This window comes from Manihot esculenta, chromosome 9 (assembly GCF_001659605.2).
Source record: "Manihot esculenta cultivar AM560-2 chromosome 9, M.esculenta_v8, whole genome shotgun sequence".
NCBI lineage: Eukaryota > Viridiplantae > Streptophyta > Magnoliopsida > Malpighiales > Euphorbiaceae > Manihot > Manihot esculenta.
Window position 1 is genome coordinate 3,243,757 of NC_035169.2, and position 21,674 is coordinate 3,265,430.

The window sequence follows — 21,674 nt, forward strand, 5'->3', positions numbered from 1 at the left end:
TCTCTTCCACAAAACAAAAATTTCTAACACTGTACCTGCAGTGGAAACCATGATATGTGTGTGCCTTTCTCTTGAACTCAGACATGGACTAGACCTCTTTGGATATAAGCTTGTTGATGAATGGAGGTCATAGATTTCTAATGTTCAAGTTGCTGGTAAACCCACCATCTTCCTTACAATTTTTTTTTGGGCTGCTACTACAGCCTTAACTCGAGAGCTTAGTCCTAAAAATGAGTTGAGAACTAAAACTAATTGATTCCATGCTATAATGCTTAAGAATCTTTATCTATTTTACTTTTGTACTCAATGACCTTTTAAGATGCTATCATTTTTCAGTAAACATGCTGCATTAGGACAATAACTTGGAGATTTTATCATATATTTTGATTTTTACTTGGAAGAATGCAGGTGTTAAATCAGTGAACTAGCAGGTGTTAACACCTGCTTTCTGTATCATTTTACCATAGCTACTCGTGCCTGTTTCCGTCCATTAGAATTTAACTCCTACTAGTTTATCATATACATGCATTACATGTAATAAATTTATGCTCCCAAAATGATTTCTATTTATTGCTAGTTTATTACTTGTAGTAAGTTTATGCTCAAAATAATTATATTTATTTCTCCTTGAGTTAATACTTATAACTTGAACTAGAGTTAATACTTACTCCTTGAGTGCAAGTTTTAACACCTACTTGTTGAGTTTAAGTATTAATTTGAGTTTTTGCAACAGGTACATTTGAGCTTGAGCATGGTGCAGTATCTCTTCCACCAGTCCACCGGTCTTTTCCCGCATGCCTGAGATGAAGATGGATTAGATGAGCAAATCGAGGATTTTTGTTGATTACTTGTTGTACAATTTTTGGGTTACTATTTGTTTTGGCATTTACTACAAAAATATACTTTTAATTATACATTTTTTGTGGTTGTACTAGATTATTTATGTTCAATTTTAAGTTCAAAAGACTTTTTTTTTATTATAATTGAATACATTAGATTTGTGGTTGATTTGTGTTATATTATGCATTTAATAGTTTGGGTTTGTGATATTTGTAATTATTTTGGATTGGTTAAATAAAAATTTCAAACGAAAATGCAATTGAAAATCTGGTTCAAATTTCGTAAAGGGTGTAAAGAAGCAACATCGAGTCACTTTGCTTTGTAGATGATTTGTTTTTGTTTTGTCATGGGGCTAGGAATTTGGTCTGTGGGCTGGAGAGGCCTTGAAGTTGAGGAGGTTTTAGGATGGCAAGTAAATGAGTCTAAGAGCTGTGTTTATCTTGCAAGAGTGCTAGAGGAGATGAAGCAGCAAATTCTACAATTCCTCAATTTCAGGGAGGGATTTCTTCCTGTTATCTATTTGGGATTACCTCTGGTATCTACTAGTATTAAAAAAGAGCATTGTCAGAAGCTTATTAGTATAATAACTAGTAGAATTGACTCATGGTATGCTAAATAATTATCCTAAGCTGGTAGGGTACATGGTGAGGAATAAGTTGAAAAGCCTCAGTTTTTGGGGATCTCTAAACCTAGTAATGCTAGTTGATCTTGAAAGAATCTGGTGAAAATTAGAGATTGTTTTAGAAAGCATTATGCATATAAGTTGGGAAGAGGGGTTTTTCATTTTGGTATGACCCTTGCATGGGTGGGAAAAGTCTTGTTGAGAGGTCTCTGAGTTGAATATGGGATATTCTGACATCATAGGCATACTAAGGTGAGGGAGGTTTGGAGGGATGGTATGTGGAGGCTTCCTAATCCATTGGATTCCACTATGGAAGGAGCCTGGGAAGAGGTTCGAAAATATTATGTAAGCAGTGAATGGGCAGATTCTATTAAATGGAAACTCATAGACTTACACTGTTAATAGTGCTTGGAAAGTCCTAAGAAGGAAGGGTGGAGTGGTTAATTGGTGGAAGGTGGTTTGGGGTGAGCGTATTCCCAGGCACAGTTTTATAACCTGGTTAGCTATCCATAATAGACTTGTTGTCAAATCGAGTCTACTTAGATGAGGAATGGTAAATAATTCGTGGTTTTGCTTCTGATTACTTAATATTAATTAGATTAATAATAACTAATAGATAAAAATATCTGAAGGAAAGAAACATTTATAAAGATAAGTGTGTAAGATCTATATGATTACTTAATATTAATTAGATTAATGATTTCCGATCGAAAAAGGTGAAGCAAGTGAAAAAACTTATGTAAATCTTTATCTATTTTTATTTTTGTGTTCAATGACCTTTTAAAATGCTATCATTTCTCTTGTAGGTACTTGAAAGGATATGATTAATTATTATATTTTTAATAATAATGATTATAAATGCAAGATGTAGGATATACAATCATAGAGTACAAAGACTACATTAGACTACATTATAAATGCAAGATGCAGGATATACAATCGTAGAGTACATTATAAATGCAAGATGCAGGATATGATTAATTTAACAATTAGACTACATTATAAATGCAAGATGCAGGATATACAATCGTAGAGTACATTATAAATGCAAGATGCAGGATATGATTAATTTAACAATTAGACTACATTATAAATGCAAGATGCAGGATATGATTAATTTAACAATTAGACTACATTATAAATGCAAGATGCAGGATATACAATCGTAGAGTACAAAGACTACATTAATACCTTAATTAATGGGCTTTGTATGGACAGTAAAATCGATAAAGCAGTGGAATGTTTCGATGATATGGTTGCACATGGTTATCAACCTGATGTTCGTACTTACAGTGTGATAATAAACGGATTGTGTAAATTTGGGAAAACAAATGTGGCTATTGGGCTACTAAAGGGAATGGCTGATAGAGGTTGTGAGCCAAATGTTGTGACATACAGTGCAATCATTAACGCCCTTTGCAAGGATGAGCTAGTTGGTGAGGCTTTAGAGCTCTTCTCTCAAATGAGGAATAAGGGCATTTCACCTGATGTCATCACTTACAATAGTTTAATTCACGGTGTTTGCAAATTAGGTCAAAAGAACCAAGCTTTGGCCTTGATGAATGAAATGGTGGAGCAAAACATATTACCAGATGTTTATACCTTCAGTGTATTGATTGACGCTCTTTGTAAGGATGGAATGGTTGCAGAGGCTCAAAATACATTCAATGTAATGATTCAAAGAGGTGTGGAACCTGATGTTGTCACTTATAATTCATTGATGGATGGATATTGTCTGTGCAAGCAAATTGATAAGGCTAGAAAGGTATTTGATCTGATGGTGACCAATGAAATAGCTGACATTTTTAGCTACAGCATTTTGATCAACGAATATTGTAAGTGCAAAATGATAGATGATGCAAAGAAATTTTTTGATGAAATGTCTTATAAAGGTTTAGTTCCTAATGTTGTTACTTATCATACTCTTATAAAGGGTATGTTTCAAGCAGGGAGGCCCCAAAATGTAAAAGAGCTCTTTAAGGATATGTGCTCTCATGGTCAACAGCCAGATATAGTAACCTTCTCAATTATGATTGATGGCTTGTGTAGACAAGGGAATCTTAATGAAGCACTCACACTATTGAAAGCAATGGAGAAAAGTCAATTGAAGCCTAATTTTGTGATCTATAGCAGTCTGATCAATGGTATGTGCAAAGTTGGAAAGATTAATGATGCCAAGGCACTGTTTTCTAGTCTTTTTGAAATTGGTTTACAGCCTGATGTTTGTGTATATAATGCAATTATGAAAGGACTCTGCCAACAAGGATTAATGGATGAAGCTTATAAGTTATTTAAAGACATGGAAAAGGTAGGATGTTTACCAAATAATTGTTGTTATAATATCATCGTTCAAGGGTTTCTCAAGTATGAGGATTTACCAAAAGCATCAGAACTAATCAACGAAATGGTTGATAAGGGGTTCTCTACTGATGATGCTACCACAGAATTGGTAGTACATTTATCGCAGAATAATAATCTCATTCTGAGGCTTTTAAAGGTGCGCAATGAGGGATCATCAAACTAAAGTTGTTATATCTTGACCATTCAAGTGTATCTTGGAGCGCAACTTGGTGATTACCTTTTTCAAATATAATAGATATGTAATTTAACTAACTTCTTCAAATATCATTTTTAATTTCAATCAGCTGTGTTTCTCTTCAACAAAACGAAGTGGTGGAAACCATGTTATGTGTGTGCCTTTCGCTTGAATTCAGACATGGACTAGATCCCTTTGATATAAGATTGTTGATGAATGGAGGTCATGGATTTCTAATCATCAAGTTGCTGGTAAACCCACCATCTCCATCACAATTTTTGGTTTATTGGGGTTTGATCCTTGATGAAATTTCTATTCCTCTAGGTTGTTTAGATGTATATAATCTTGTATTAAATACTTCCATTGATTAATTCAGTTGAGATGCTTGTGTTTGGATGTTACATAGTTTCAACCAATTCTTATGACCTCCTCAATTTTACTTGTAAGAGCTGCTAGGAGTTTTATTTTCTTGAAAATTGATTAAATCCTCAAGACCTCTAAGTTGGTATACAGATGGAAAGTTGGCAACACTCTTAAGAAGCTCCGGGATCGCAAGCTTTATTATCCTTTCTTTCAAGGTTCATCCCCTCAGAATCCCACCGAAATTACTTAGCATTTTGTCTTTTCAAATTAGTTGTTTCTTTTTAATTTACTAAAAATTGTTTCTTCTCTGCAATCTGCATTTTATATGTGTTTTTAGCTATTTACTAAGAACTGGATATATGTAGAAGTTTAACCAAGTTTCAGTAATTCAGTTTTAACTGTTTATGTTAATAGCTTTCATTAATAGCATTAGTTTGTTAGATTTCTATTATAAGTTTGTTAACTGTGAAGTTAGTTAGCTTTTAGTAAGAAGCTAAATTAATTTTCCCGCCAATGTTAGATGATGCGCCGCTCAATTCTTTTCTTGTATAAATACCTCACTTATAAATCTTCTCATTAATGAATGGAATATAGAATTTTTCTCTTAATGTGATATCAAAGCAACTAAGACTCGTGATCCAGAACTTTTTTTATTGGCAGTTATTTTTCTTCTTTTTTCTTCTTAAATTTCTCTACAATTTCCTTGATCTTCTTCATTTTTTATCATTTTTCATACTGATCCTACGAAGATAACTACTAATCATACTGTTGAAGTTGTTGAATCATCTAATACAGATTTAATTACATCTAAATCTAAGATAGACACAGTTATTTTTCTTCTTTCTTCTTTCTAAATTTCTCTGCAATTTTCTTGATCTTTTTCATTTTTCATCATTTTTCATACTGATTCTACGAAGATGACTACTAATCCTACTGCTCAAGTTGTTGAATCATACAGATCTAATTTCGTCTAAATCTAAGATAGACACAGTTATTTTTCTTCTTTCTTCTTCCTAAATTTCTCTGCAATTTCCTTGATCTTCTCCATTTTTCATCATTTTTCATATTGATCCCACGAATATGACTACTAATCCTACTGCTCAAGTTGTTGAATCATCTAATACAGATCTAATTACATCTAAATCTAAGATTGACTTGTTGAATTCTGATTCCCCAAGCCAGATTCTAGTAAGTACTCCTTTGACTGAATTCAATTACCTCTCTTGGAATAGATCTATGATAATTGTTTTGACTGCAAAACATAAAATAGGATTCATAGATGGAACATGTAAGAATTTACTTTTTCATCGTCCACTATGAAAATTTATTAAAATGCAAATAGAATTTACAAATAGGTATAAATTCATTTATAAATGTTATTTCACAAAATCCACATTAATGAGTTTGTAATGGTTTAATAAATAGATTAAATGGTCCATGCCGTTAATATGTTAATTGAATAGTTAGCGGTACAAAATTACCTGAGAGTTAATATAATAAAAAACTCTAATACCCAAAATAGTTATGGCACTTGGAGAGAGAAATAAGAGCATTTCCCTCTATTAACTTTGTCCATATAAAACACATCATTATCTGTCCAAAGAGAGTGGGGTAGAGCAATGAGAGAAAACATCCATTTATTTGACAGTTTTAAATTTGGTTGCACAAAAATAGAATGGAGCTTTTGGAATTAGAGGAACGCTTGTATTTTGGAGGGCAAACTCAAAGCGGCAATACGGTAATTAATCTAGCTTTGAGAAGGAGATATCTCAACGTCAATTAGACATTATATGAGTCCTACCAGAGATTTTTATATTTTACTTCTGATTAGATTGTGAAGAAGAAGATTCATATATCACGTAGACAACTAGTTATAGGGTTTTGCTATCACTTTTCTCGTACTAAATTAAATATAAAAGAAAATTTTTTGTTAATAATCACAAATGTTTTCTCTATGCTATAAAATCCGAGTATCATATAATATATCGTCAAGGAACATGCTACTTTAACTATTCAAGCGGAGTGGAGAGCGAAATGCTAGGAAAAGCTATAGTGAAGGAAGTACATGTCCATAAAGACATACAATTCTCCATATTCAGTTTAGTATTCTAGTTATAAATGTGACAAATTGAAAAGATTTAATTTTATTATCTAAAATTTAAAATTTTGAATATAAATATTTGAATTATTTATCATTCTGCAAACCATTCTGCTTTCATTTAATTTTACAAATAGATTTTATATCCGTTTATAAATCCAAACATATCCATTTAATTTTATCAGCAGATTGCTTATCTTTTTGCGAATTAGTTTGTATCTATTTAATTTTATAAACGGATTAAAATATGTTTGCAAATCCATTTGTATCAATTTAATTTTACAAATTATACATTCCTTTGTGAATATTTTATATCCATTTAATTTTATAAATATATTCTATATTAATTTGTATCCATTTAATTTTATAAACGGATTATATAGTCATTTGCGAATTAATTTATATTTATTTAATTTTATAAACAGATTATGCGTCCGTCTGCAAATCATTGTGTTCATTTAATTTTATGAATGGATTACATGTCTATTTGTGAATAAGTTTGTATCGATTTAATTTTACAAATAGATTATGTATCCGTTCGAAAATCAGTTTGTTTCCTTTAATTTTATAAACGGATCAAACATTTTTTTATGAACCAATTTGTATCCATTTAATTTTACAAATTGATTATATGTCCCTTAGCAAATATATTAGTGTCTATTTAATTTACAAACAAATTATATATCTATTTATAAATTAATTTGTATTTATTTAATTTTAAAACGGAGTGTACATCTATTTACAAATCCATCCGTGTCAATTTATAAAATTTTTACAAATAAATTATACATCCGTTTATAAATCAATTTGTGATGAGTTGTAAAACTTATTATTTTTTCATATTAAATTCTATAATTTTGCTGTGATTTTGATGTAAAAAATTGATTTTTATTTAAAATTTGATTTTAGACAGATTTTGAGCTAAAAATGAGAAAAAGATCTAAAAGAAATTGTTTTTAGAGTTTTTTTTTTCCTGACTGCAAAGGTTCAGCCTTGCTCAAGGCTGTAACCCAAGCCAACAAACAGATTCCAGGATTACTACTGTTTCAAATAGATGCAAACATAATTATATCAAGATTAGGATAAAAGTCATCATAGGAGTAGTAGATTTATTTTACTTTTTTTTTAATTATGAATAATTATTATTTTTTATTTGAAAAAAACCTATATAAAGGTTGCTCTAGAAGTAGAATTTACCATCTCTTCTCATCATCTCCTCTCTTTTTCGGTCCCTTCTTAGCTGAATTCTTCCTCTTCTTCTTCTTTTATTTTTTTGCAATCTTATTATCACCTTTAGAGGCTAAACTATTTTATTCAGTTAAAAGTTAATCAAATTGAGATGCATTTAAAATTGTGAGATTATGTTCTTAATTTTTATTTATTTTATTTTTATTTTTAATTAATTTCTATTTTTGAGAAATATCACCTCTATAATTGTCCTTTTAGAATTAAAAGGGCTACAACGTATTGTTATTTAATCCAAGTAAGTTATAATTGGGTTAATACAAGTAGCAATTAGCGTATTCTTTATGTTAAGTAATTAATTGATTTGGTTTAAATAATTTCTTTGCTATTATTGACCAAATTTGAGTTATTCTCTTCTTACAGTATTTTAAATCTACACGCTTAATCGGTGAGATTCATTTGTTTAAACACTATAACCAATAACATCTTTTTAATCAATGATGAACTGCAAACCTTTTAATTTTGATTACCTTCAGCTGAATTTTAATTTGATTATTTGTTTCATCATTTTAATTGCATTATTTTCTTCTTTAAGTTTTCTTTTTAAATCAATTTCTCCAATAATGATTTTATTCTTTTCTTTTTTGTTTTAAAATATTCTTTTATCCTACTTATCATCTAATTTAAATGAAGTTAAGGTATCTATAGATAACCCTATCTGTATTTTTTTTAAATTAAGTAAAAGAAAATTAGTTTTAATTAATGTATTCTACGCCTGTTTGTATCTATTAAATTTTACAAATGGATTTTGTACTTGTTTACCAATTCATTTGCGTCCATTTAATTTTACAAACATATTATATATCCATTTATAAATTAAATTGTTTTTATTTAATTTTACAAATGTATCATTCAAATACATTCATGTCTAATGCTAATTATGTGAAAAAAAAATCAATATATCAATTCTATATTTAATCTTTATGTTAATTTATATTTCAATCAAATTTATTTATTTTTTTTAATTTCAATTTAATACTTGATGAGTTGCAAAATTCACTATTTTTTCATATTAAATTCCATTTTGTTATGATTTTGATATAAGCAATTGATTTTTACTTAATTTTGATTTTGAACTAAAGTTTTGAGCTGAAAATGAGAAAATGAACAAAAAGATATTATTCTAGAACTTTTTCTAATAATAAGGTACAATTTTACCTAAAATTATGACCTAACTTTGATGGACAAATTGTAATATTTTTTGTTTGCAAACTGTAGAGAGTTCAAAACTATTTTCAGATGCAAATACAATCAGATCAAAATTAAGATAAGAATTATCATAAGAGTAGTAGGTTATTTTACTTTTTCTTTTAAATGGTGAATAATTATCTTTTTATTTAAGAAAATCCTATATAAAGGCTGGTTTAGAAGTAGATCTCTCATCTATTCTTCTCTCCTCCACACCCTCTTTTCAGTTTCTCTTCAGCCGAGCGCTCCTTCCCCTTCTTTTATTTTTTGCAATTGTATTATAACCCTTAGAGGTTAAAGTTATTTTACTTTTTCTTTTAAAAGGTTAAACTCCTTCATTCAGTTATTTTACTTTTTCTTTTAAAAGGTTAAACTCCTTCATTCAGTTATTTTACTTTTTCTTTTAAAAGGTGAATAATTATCTTTTTATTTAAGAAAATCCTATATAAAGGCTGGTTTAGAAGTAGATATCTCAGCGCTCCTTCCCCTTCTTTTATTTTTTGCAATTTTGTTATAATCTTTAGAGCTAAACTCCTTTATTCAATTGAAGGTTAATCAAGTTAGGTTTAATTAAGTTGTGAGATTTTATTTTTAATTTCTATTCATCTCAATTTCTTTTTTCAATTAATTTAATAATACAACTTTCTTTAGAAATTCAAGAGGTCTATTAAATCGAATAATAACATATTATTAATTAACCCAAATAAATAGGAAATTATTTAATTGTGTTAATACAAGTGTTAATACAAGTAGCAATTAATATATTCTTTTATGTTAAAAAAAATAATTGATTTGATTGAAATAATTCGCTTGCTATCATTGATCAAATTTGAGTTTTTTTCCTCTTAAAACTGTTAATTAATTAAATCTATACGCTTATGAAATTATTAATTAACTAGAAATTAATTTAAATGTTATAAAGATTAATTTAATTTTAAAGAATAATAGGTGAAATTTACTTATTTAAGCATTATAACTAAATGATGAACAATTGAGTAAATATTTTTTTAAATTAATGCATTCGACGTGGGTCAATATATTTTAATTTTAATTTTTATTCCATTTATATTCATTTAAATTAATCATTGAATTTTAAATTTTATAAATTCACCCTCTAATTTAACCTTTAATATTTATAAACTTAAACTTATTATTAAAATTTTATTTCAATCTTTTCAATTGTAATTAAATTTATTTATAAATTAAATTTTAATTTATAAACTTCCCAGAAACCATAACCCATCCCCGCTCTACACTGTTGTAAGGTACAGTTATAATAATTTAATATTATTAAATAATATTTTTATATGAAAAATTAATAAAAAAAATTACAAAATGTGCTGCATATAAACAACTAGTAATGCATTTCCTTTCCCAATTTCCTTTTGTTATCCTTACCACTTTACCAGCTGGCAGAGAGCCTTCCTTTTCCGATTCTCTTATTTCCTCTCCTCATTCCCAATCTCCGATCCATCCCTAAAAACAACTGACGAGAGATCGATGATGATGATGATGAAGATGCCTTGGAGGAGGAAGAGCAGGAGCTTCCATCTTCAGCTACAAGGGGCAATTGGTACCATTCAATCTCCATTCCTATTCTTATTTACCAATTATTGCCATTCCTCTACTTCCACACTTGAAGATGCACGCTTCTTCACAAATAACTTCAAATCTGCTTCTTTTACCCACATTGATGATGCCATTGCTTCCTTTAATCATGTAATTCATATGCATCCTCTTCCTTCTAGGGCTCAATTTAGTAGATTCTTATCTGCCCTTGTGAAAATGAAACAATATCACACTGTCTTTTCCATGTCCAAAACAATTGAATTGCTAGGAATCTCACACGATGTTTATTCTCTTAGCATCTTAATTAATTGCTTCTGCCACTTACACCTTGTGGATTTGGGTTTCTCTGTTTTTGGTAAGATGCTCAAATTGGGATTGGAGCCTGACGTTGTGACATTTACTACCTTAATTAATGGGCTTTGTATGGAGCGTAAAATCGATAAAGCTGTGGAATTTTTCGATGATATGGTTGCACGTGGTTATCAACCTGATGTTTATACTTACAATACGATAATAAACGGAATCTGTGAATTTGGGAAAACAAATGTTGCTATTGGGCTACTAAAGGGAATGGTTGATAGAGGTTGTGAGCCAAATGTTGTGACATACAATGCAATCATTGACGCACTTTGCAAGGATGAGCTAGTTGGTGAGGCTTTAGAGCTCTTCTCTCAAATGAGGAATAAGGGCATTTCACCTAATGTCATCACTTACAATAGTTTAATTCATGGTGTTTGCAAATTAGGCCAAAAGAACCAAGCTTTGGCCTTGATGAATGAAATGGTGGAGCAGAACATATTACCAAATGTTTATACCTTCAATGTATTGATTGATGCTCTTTGTAAGGATGGAATGGTTTCAGAGGCTCAAAATACATTCAATGTAATGATTCAAAGAGGTGTAGAGCCTGATGTGGTCACCTACAATTCCTTAATTGATGGTCTTATGAGAATTGCTGGCAAAATAATATTGCACTCATATATATATATATATATTCGTTTGACACCAAATCCTTGAAATAAAGTTAATATAAAAATTAAGACTTTATTTTGTTTTATAAAAAATATTTTATAAAAAATATTACACCATAACAAATATAGTTTTAATGATAAAAAATAAGGACTGATTTAGGGTACATTCAATATCCCTTCATGATTTTTATTTTTTTTTTCTCAAAAATTGATTATATAAAAAGAAGTATAAAATTTTATATAATGGTAAGAAATAATATAATTTTTTAAAATATAATATTTGATAGTAAAATAATAATATAAATAATTTTATAAATGGTTATACATAAAAATATTAATATACATATTTAATAAATTATGTTTATACAGTACATGACATTATAACAAAAAATTATTATTTGATTGTAATATAAAAAAATTTATTAGTTAATTTATTTTTTAAAAACATATTAAAAATTTTCTAAGATTTTAAAAAATTTACCGGTTAGTCCAACATTACTTTTATTTGTTAAGTATTATAAAAATAAAAATTATTATTTAGTTCTTGTAATATAAAAAAATTTATAAATTAATTCATTAATTTTAAAAAATATATTAAAATATTTTTAATTTTAAAAAATTCAATAATTAATCTCTTTATTAATTTTAACTATTTAATTTTATAAAAAAATTTTAAATATTCTAATATGAAAGAACTAATTAGTAAATATTTTTATAAAATTAAAAGATAAACTAATGAATTTTCTCTTATTACATAAATTAAATTGTAAAATATTTAATAAATAAAATTAATGAAAAGACTAATTAATATATTTTTAATACTTTAAAAATATTTTGATGTATTTTTTAAAATAAAAAAACTAATTAATGTGTTCTTTTATATCACAAAAATTAAATATTACTTATAAAAATATTTAAAATATGTTCAAATGGATTAATTAATAGATATTTTTACAAAATTAAAAAATTAATTAATGAATTTTTAATATTATAGAAATTAAAATATAAAATATTTAATAATTAAAATTAATATTATAATAATTTAATATTATAATAATATAAAAGAATAAATTTAATTTGTTATTAAATAATATTTTTATATGAAAAATTAATAAAAAAAAATACAAAATGTGCTGCATATAAACAACAGAGTAATGCATTTCCTTTACCAGCAGGCAGAGAGCCTTCCTTTTCCAATTCTCTATTTCCTTTCCTCATTCCCAATCTCCGATCCATCCCTAAAAACAACTGACGAGAGATCGATGATGATGAAGATGCCTTGGAGGAGGAAGAGCAGGAGCTTCCATCTTCAGCTACAAGGGGCAATTGGTACCATTCAATCTCCATTCCTATTCTTATTTCCCAATTATTGCCATTCTTCTACTTCCACACTTGAAGATGCACGCATCTTGACAAATAATTTCAAATCTGCTTCTTTTACCCACCTTGATGATGCCATTGCTTCCTTCAATCATGTAATTCATAAGCATCCTCTGCCTTCTAGGGTTCCATTTAATAGATTCTTATCTGCCCTTGCGAAAATGAAACAATACCACACTGTCCTTTCCATGTCCAAAACAATTGAATTGTTAGGAATCTCTCACGATGTTTATTCTCTTAACATCTTAATTAATTGCTTCTGTCGTTTACATCTTGTGGATTTTGGTTTCTCTGTTTTTGGTAAGATGCTCAAATTAGGATTGGAGCCTAACATTGTGACATTTACGACCTTAATTAATGGGCTTTGTATAGAGAGTAAAATCGACAAAGCAGTGGAATTTTTCGATGATATGGTTGCACGTGGTTATCAACCTAATGTTTATACTTACAATGTGATGGTAAACGGAATGTGTAAATTTGGGAAAACAAACGTGGCTATTGGGCTGCTAAAGGGAATGGCTGATAGAGGTTGTGAGGCAGATGTTGTGACATACAGTGCAATCATTGACGCCCTTTGCAAAGATGAGCTAGTTGGTGAGGCTTTAGAGCTCTTCTCTCAAATGAGGAATAAGGGCATTTCAGCTGATGTCATCACTTACAATGGTTTAATTCATGGTGTTTGCAAATTAGGCCAAAAGAACCAAGCATTGGCCTTGATGAATGAAATGGTGGAGCAAAACATATTACCAAATGTTTATACCTTCAGTGTATTGATTGATGCTCTTTGTAAGGATGGAATGGTTTCAGAGGCTCAAAATACATTCAATGTAATGATTCAAAGAGGTGTAGAGCCTAATGTGGTCACCTACAGTTCCTTAATTGATGGTCTTTGCATTTCAGACCAATTCAAGGAAGCTTTGGCCTTGTTGAAAGAAATGGTGGGGAGGAATATATCCCCTGATGTTTTTACCTTCAATATATTGATCGACACTCTTTGTAAGAAAGGACTGGTTTCAAATGCAGAGAATATAATCAAAATAATGATTCAAAGAGGTGTGGAACCTACCGTTGTCACTTATAGTTTATTGATGGATGGATATTGTCTAGGCAGCCAAATTGATAAGGCTAGAAAGCTATTTGATCTGATGGTGACCAATGAAATAGCTGACATTTTTAGCTACAACATTTTGATCAATGGATATTGTAAGTGCAAAATGATAGATGATGCAAGGCAGATTTTTGATGAAATGTCTCTTAAAGGTTTAGTTCCTGATGTTGTTACTTATCATACTCTTATAAAGGCTATGTTTCAAGCAGGGAGGCCCCAAACTGCAAAAGAGCTCTTTAAGGATATGTGCTCTCATGGTCAACAGCCAAATATAGTAACCTTCTCAATTATGATTAATGATGCCAGGGAACTTTTTTCTAGTCTTTTTGAAATTGGTTTACAACCTGATGTTTATGTATATAATGCAATTATGAAAGGACTCTGCCAACAAGGATTAATGGATGAAGCGTATAAGGTATTTAAAGACATGGAAAAGGTAGGATGTTTACCAAATAATTGTTGTTATAATATCATCATTCAAGGGTTTCTCAGGCATGAGGATTTACCAAAAGCATCAGAACTAATCAACGAAATGGTTGATAAGGGGTTCTCTGCTGATGATGCTACCACAGAATTGGTAGTACATTTATCGCGGAATAATAATAATCTCATTCTGAGGCTTTTAAAGGTGCGCAATGAGGGATCAGCAAACTAAAGTTGTTATATCTTGACCATTCAAGCATTCTCCTTTAGTTACACCCCCGAAGCTTTCTCTCCTTTACGAAACTTTCTCATTCAGCAACCATCTCCAATATTCTCCACAGCGAGTGCCCTGTCACGCCACTAGCCATATCTTTCCCAACCGGACCTGGCTCACCCGAAGTACGCCGCAGAACCTCCTCTCCGCCTCTTGCAACGCGTCGGACCATCAGGGGAACCTAAGTGACACCGTCGACCATTTCAGAGCTGCTATGGAGCCAATCGATTCGAAGACACAAAATCACAGCTATTCCTTACCTAAGATTTGCATTGGTTGCAACCTCCACCCCTGTTCCAGATTTTTCACAGGGTATAGGTATCAATTTTGGTTTATTGGGGTTTGATCCTTGATGAAATTTCTATTCCTCTAGGTTGTTTAGATGTATATAATCTTGTATTAAGTACTTCCATTGATTGATTTAGTTGAGATGCTTGTGTTCGGATGTTACATAGTTTGAACCAATTGTTATGATCTCCTCAATTTTACCTGTGAGAGCTGCTAGGAGTTTTATTTCCTTGAAAATTGATTAATTCCTCAAAGACCTCTAAAAGTCGGCGACACTCTCAAGAAGCTCCAGGATCGCAAGCTTTATTATCCTTCTTTCAAGGTTCATCCCTTCAGAATCTCACTGAAATTACTTAGCATTTTGTCTTTTCAAATTAGTTGTTTCTTTTTAATTTACTAAAAATTGTTTCTTCTGCAATCTGCATTTTATGTGTTTTTAGCTATTTTCTAAGAACTGGATATATGTAGAAGTTTAATAATTCAGTTTTAACTGTGCTTCTATTAATAGCTTCTATTAATAGCATTAGTTTGTTAGATTTCTGTTATAAGTTTGTTAGCTGTGAAGTTAGTTAGCTTTTAGTTAGAAGCTAAATTAATTTTCGCGTTAAGATGATGAGCCGGCAACTCAATTCTTATATAAATATCTCACTTATAAATTTTCTGAATCGAATACAGAATTTTTCTCTTAATTTTTCTCTTAACATGGTATCAGAGCAACCAAGGCTCCTGATCCATAACTTTTTTGGTTGACAGTTATTTTTCTTCTTTCTTCTTTCTAAATTTCTCAGTAATTTTCTGGATCTTCTTCATTTTTCATTATTTTTTATACTGATCCTACGAAAATAACTACTAATTATAGGCTTTTGCTATCGCCTTTCTCATACTAAATTAAATATAAAAGAAAGCTTCTTGTTAATAATCATAAATGTTTTCTCTATGCTATAAAATCCCAGTATCATATAAAGGAACATATAATATATCGTTAATGAACATGCTACTTTAATGATAATGATTCAAGTGAAGTAGAGAGCGAAATGCTAGAAAGAAAAGCTATGGGAAAGGAAGTACATGTTCACAAGGATATACACTTTTCCATATTCAGTTTATACTCATTCAGTTTATACTCTAGTTATAAATGTGACAAACTGAAAAGATTTAATTTCATTATTCAAAATTTAAAATTTTGAATATAAATATAGATTAATGTAAATAGATTATTTATCATTCTGCGAACTATTCTGCTTCCATTTAATTTTACAAATAGATTTCATGTCTATTTATAAATCCAAACATATCCATTTAAATTTACCAGTGAATTGCTTATCCTTTTGCAAATTAGTTTGTATCTATTTAATTTTACAAACGGATTAAAATTTATTTACAAATCAATTTGTATTCATTCGTTTGCGATCATTTTATGTCCATTTAATTTTATAAATAGATTCTACGTTCATTTGTATCCGTTTAATTTTATAAACGGATTATATAGTCTTTCGAATTAATTTATATTTATTTAATTTTACAAACAAATTATGCGTCCGGTTGTAAATTATTATGTTTATTTAATTTTATTAACGGATTACATGTTTATTTGTGAATCGATTTATATTTAATTTACAAATAAATTATATATTTATTTATAAATTAATTTGTATTTATTTAATTTTAAAACGGAGTGTACATTACAAATCCGTCTGTGTTAATTTATAAAATTTTTATTTCATTTTTTCAATTAAGATAAGAGTTTAGCCTTTAATATTTATAAAATTAAACTTACTAATAAAATTCAAATGCAAATACAATCAATAAGAGTTTAATCTTTAATATTTATAAACTTAAACTTATTATTAAAATTTTATCTCATTCTTTTCAATTGTAATTAAATTTATTTATAAATTAATTTTTAATTAAAAACACATAAAAAATAAATAATGAAAAACTGGAGAAACCTCTATTACCTTCCATCGCCCATAAATTCTGAAGTTCTATCGCATGCACAGCCCTTATAACTTCCATTTCAATCATTAAGATTAACGTTTCTGAAACATATTAAGATGAAGATTTTTACAAATTTTAATCAATTATGTATTTATTTCAACATATTTTAATTGATTTTTTTTAATTAGTTAAATTTTCTTGTGAAATATTAATTAATTTTTTTCAGTGAAATTGTTAATGGTTTTTTAATTTAAAAGAAATTTTAACTTTAATTTTAATTTTAAAAAATTAAAAGAAAGCTAGGTCCAAAACATCCTATGTACTGTTTATGCAGTTTAACCACTTATCCATTCATCCTTCTCTATCGACTTCCCAGAAACCATAACCCATCCCCGCTCTACACTGTTATAAGGTACAGTTATAATAATTTAATATTATAATAATATAAAAGAATTAATTTAATTTTTTATTAAATAATATTTTTATATGAAAAATTAATAAATAAAAAATACAAAATGTGCTGCATATAAACAACTAGTAATGCATTCCTTTACCAGCAGGCAGAGAGCCTTCCGTTTCCGATTCTCTATTTCCTTTCCTCATTCCCAATCTCCGATCCATCCCTAAAAACAACTGACGAGAGATCGATGATGATGAAGATGCCTTGGAGGAGGAAGAGCAGGAGCTTCCATCTTCAGCTACAAGGGGAAATTGGTACCATTCAATCTCCATTCCTATTCTTATTTACCAATTATTGCCATTCTTCTACTTCCACACTTGAAGATGCACGCTTCTTGACAAATAACTTCAAATCTGCTTCTTTAACCCGCCTTGATGATGCCATTGCTTCCTTTAATCATGTAATTCATAAGCATCCTCTGCCTTCTAGGGTTCATTTTAATAGATTCTTATCTGCCCTCGTGAAAATTAAACAATATCACACTGTCCTTTCCATGTCCAAAACAATTGAATTGCTAGGAATCTCTCACGATCTTTATTCTCTCAACATCTTAATTAATTGCTTCTGCCGCTTACACCTTGTGGATTTTGGCTTCTCTGTTTTTGGTAAGATGCTCAAATTCGGATTGGAGCCTACCACTGTGACATTTAATACCTTTATTAATGGGCTCTGTATGGAGAGTAAAATCGATAAAGCAGTGGAATTTTTCGATGATATGGTTGCACGTGGTTATCAACCTGATGTTTATACTTACAGTACGATAATAAAGGGAATGTGTAAATTTGGGAAAACAAATGTGGCTATTGGGTTACTAAAGGGAATGGCTGATAGAGGTTGTGACCCAAATGTTGTGACATACAATGCAATCATTGACGCCCTTTGCAAGGATGAGCTAGTTGGTGAGGCTTTAGAGCTCTTCTCTCAAATGAGGAATAAGCGCATTTCACCTAATGTCATCACTTACAATAGTTTAATTCATGGTGTTTGCAAATTAGGCCAAAAGAACCAAGCTTTGGCCTTGATGAATGAAATTGTGGAGCAAAACATATTACCAGATGTTTATACCTTCAATGTATTGATTGATGCTCTTTGTAAGGATGGAATGGTTTCAGAGGCTCAAAATACATTCAATGTAATGATTCAAAGAGGTGTAGAGCCTGATGTGGTCACCTACAATTCCTTAATTGATGGTCTTTGCATTTCAGACCAATTCAAGGAAGCTTTGGCCTTGTTGAAAGAAATGGTGGGGAGGAACATATCCCCTGATGTTTTTACCTTCAATATATTGATTGACACTCTTTGTAAGAAAGGACTGGTTTCAAATGCAGAGAATATAATCAAAATAATGATTCAAAGAGGTGTGGAACCTACCGTTGTCAATTATAGTTCATTGATGGATGGATATTGTCTGTGCAAGCAAATTGATAAGGCTAGAAAGCTATTTGATCTGATGGTGACCAATGAAATAGCTAACATTTTTAGCTACAACATTTTGATCAATGGATATTGTAAGTGCAAAATGATAGATGATGCAAAGGAACTTTTTGATGAAATGTCTCATAAAGGTTTAGTTCCTGATGCTGTTACTTATCATACTCTTATAAAGGGTATGTTTCAAGCAGGGAGACCCCAAAATGCAAAGGAGCTCTTTAAGGATATGTGCTCTCATGGTCAACAACCAAATATAGTAACCTTCTCAATTATGATTGATGGCTTGTGTAGACAGGGGAATCTCGATGAGGCACTCACACTATTGAAAGCAATGGAGAAAAGTCAGTTGAAGCCTAATTTTGTGATCTATAGCAGTCTGATCAATGGTATGTGCAAAGTTGGGAAGATTAATGATGCCAAGGAACTTTTTTCTAGTCTTTTTGAAATTGGTTTACAACCTGATGTTTATGTCTATAATGCAATAATGAAGGGACTCTGCCAACAAGGATTAATGGATGAAGCGTATAAGGTATTTAAAGACATGGAAAAGGTAGGATGTTTACCAAATAATTGTTGTTATAATATCATCATTCAAGGGTTTCTCAGGCATGAGGATTTACCAAAAGCATCAGAACTAATCAACGAAATGGTTGATAAGGGGTTCTCTGCTGATGATGCTACCACAGAATTGGTAGTACATTTATCGCGGAATAATAATCTCATTCTGAGGCTTTTAAAGGTGCGCAATGAGGGATCAGCAAACTAAAGTTGTTATATCTTGACCATTCAAGTGTATCTTGGAGCGCAACTTGGTAATTACCTTTTTCAAATATAATAGATATGTAATTTAACTAACTTCTTCAAATATCATTTTTAATTTCAATCAGCTGTGATTCCCTTCCACAAAATGAAAATTTCTAACACTGCAAATTACCTGTGGTGGAAACCATGATATGTGTGTGCCTTTCGCTTGATTTCAGACATGGACTAGATCTCTTTGATATAAGATTTTTGATGAATGGAGGTCATGGATTTCTAATCATCAAGTTGCTGGTAAACCCACCATCTCCATTACAATTTTTTTTGGCTGCTACTACAGCCTTAACTCGAGAGCTTAGTCCTAAAATTGAGTTGAGAACTAAAACTAATTGGTTCCATACTACAATGCCTAAGAATCTTTATCTATTTTTATTTTTGTGCTCAATGACCTTTCAAAATGCTATCATTTCTCTTGTAGGTACTTGCAAGGATATGACAACAACTTCACCTTTCTAACCATAAAGGTATAAGCAATTCATTTTTGCTTAGTTATTATAATTTTTAATAATAATGAGACTAATGATTATAGACCAGTGTGCTTTAATTGAGAATTGATTTAATAATTATACTACACTATAAATGCAGGGCGCAGGATATACAGTCCCAGAATACAAGGTAAGAGAATCATTAGACTTCTACAGCTGTTGGTTGGATGAAATGTCACTAATGGATATATTTTAGTGTTGGACCACCATTTGAGTTATTTATATGGTGCATTTTGCGATACATTTGTGTGGTGTTATGAATGTGAAACACATTGTTTCTTACTGTTTGAGATGTTAGTTAAGTTAGGCAAGAAAAGTTGTTTTGGTTGTTTCTTTTCTCCTTTCAGCAGTATATAATGAGACATTTTATGTTTTTACCACTTTCTAAACCTTGTAATATACTTTTTCTTTTTTCTTGATGCATCTTTGTTGAAGTTTTTGTGATTCTGCATCCATGGGAAATGGTTTGTTAGAGAAGGTGGGTTTGACAGGGTACATATTGAGAGGTAGGAAACCGATTCAGTTGTTGTTTACTTTACAAAATTGAATAAACTATGGAATAAACTTGGCGCTTTAAAGCATCATTTAACTATTTGTGGATGTGGTGTTTGTGGATGTGGTGCTTCTGAAGTATAGCTTGAGAGAGAGAGAGAGAGAGAGAATGAGAATAAACTGATGGCAATTTTTAATGAGTTGTTTGACCATATAAGAAATCAAATCTTGATTTTGGATCTGTTACCAACACTCAATAAAGTCTATAAATCTATATGCAGCCACTGAGTGTGTTGATGGACAAGCAACTGCAATTGGTCCTACTAGCGATTGGAATGCTAATTTAGCTTCAGCTATTTAACAGGACTTTTTGTCCAAATGTATTTATGAACAAGTTCATAAAAGGCAGGTTAGCTCTATATATAACATAAGTATAATCTTGCAATATACTTCATAAAATTTTCTTTGAGCTGTTATTTACTCACCACCTGCAGTTGGTATCAAGTCTTAAATTAGTTAGACATTCAATAAAAAGACTTTTTATATGATTCCAATGATTCTCTACATAATATGCTTCTTAAAACAAAATTTGATTCAATTTATTTTAACACCATAATTCTTTATAAAATAAATACCTACAAAATTTCTTACAGTTAGTAATTTAATGGTCATGGTCAGTAAACGGTCAGTAACTTATTTTACAAATCACTTTTTCCATAATTTGATCAGTTAACATGATTTCTTCTGGTGCGTTATTATTTATAAATACTAATAATTACATTGTAAAATTTATAATTTATTTTTAGTAATATAATTTATTTAATTAATTTATAATATAATATTTTAATTTACATTTAAAATCCACATGGTCACGTCTATTTTAATGGATTAAAAAATTATACAAATACACATTATTTAAAATATTTCAATTTGATTTGTTTGATTAATTTACTATTTTAATTTAATTTATGTTCTATTAACAAATATAACATTAAAATTTTAATAGATTGTGTATTTTATTAAAACTATTATATGTTTTAATAATTTACTTATATTAAGACTGTTATTAATAATTAAAATTCTAATATTTCAATTTGAGATGTTAGTTAAGTTAGGCAAGAAAAGTTGTTTTGGTTGTTTCTTT

The 21,674-nt window shown here is 29.8% G+C and overlaps 3 protein-coding genes across 8 annotated transcripts in view; all 3 read left to right on the forward strand.

The window, feature by feature from the left end:
• The window catches only part of LOC110622667 (pentatricopeptide repeat-containing protein At3g22470, mitochondrial), a 30,780-nt gene extending 16,404 nt beyond the window's left edge, over positions 1–14,376 (forward strand). Inside the window, exons 4-5 of one of the 3 annotated variants that reach the window (XM_043960335.1) lie at positions 42–155; positions 734–1,006. Coding sequence is in view for 1 of the 3 variants with exons in the window: in XM_043960337.1 (XP_043816272.1) it covers positions 14,284–14,294 (11 nt within the window). In the remaining 2 variants the exon portion in view is untranslated. Of the gene's footprint in view, positions 1–41; positions 156–733; positions 1,007–14,283 lie in introns of those variants that run through there. The other 2 variants (XM_043960337.1, XM_043960336.1) reach the window with 2 other exon arrangements.
• Positions 12,576–19,074, forward strand: LOC122724665 (putative pentatricopeptide repeat-containing protein At1g12700, mitochondrial). Of its 3 annotated transcripts, XM_043960334.1 has the most exons (3): positions 12,576–14,015; positions 14,114–14,164; positions 18,984–19,065. In XM_043960334.1, the coding sequence occupies exons 1-2, from the start codon at positions 12,587–12,589 to the stop codon at positions 14,158–14,160; spliced, it is 1,476 nt and encodes a 491-aa protein (XP_043816269.1). In that variant the 5' UTR covers positions 12,576–12,586; the 3' UTR covers positions 14,161–14,164; positions 18,984–19,065. The 3 variants fall into 3 exon arrangements, with proteins under 3 accessions (XP_043816269.1, XP_043816267.1, XP_043816268.1); XM_043960332.1 differs by having other exon boundaries at positions 12,576–14,164; positions 18,984–19,074; XM_043960333.1 differs by lacking the exon at positions 18,984–19,065 and having other exon boundaries at positions 14,114–14,205.
• LOC122724663 (pentatricopeptide repeat-containing protein At1g63330-like) lies at positions 17,479–20,418 on the forward strand. 2 transcript variants are annotated; one of them, XM_043960327.1, is made up of 4 exons: positions 17,479–19,546; positions 19,715–19,787; positions 19,972–20,017; positions 20,139–20,418. In XM_043960327.1, exon 1 carries the CDS (start codon positions 17,491–17,493, stop codon positions 19,498–19,500), a length of 2,010 nt encoding a protein of 669 aa, XP_043816262.1. In that variant the 5' UTR covers positions 17,479–17,490; the 3' UTR covers positions 19,501–19,546; positions 19,715–19,787; positions 19,972–20,017; positions 20,139–20,418. The 2 variants fall into 2 exon arrangements, with proteins under 2 accessions (XP_043816262.1, XP_043816261.1); XM_043960326.1 differs by lacking the exon at positions 19,715–19,787.
• Positions 20,419–21,674: the final 1,256 nt, after the last annotated feature.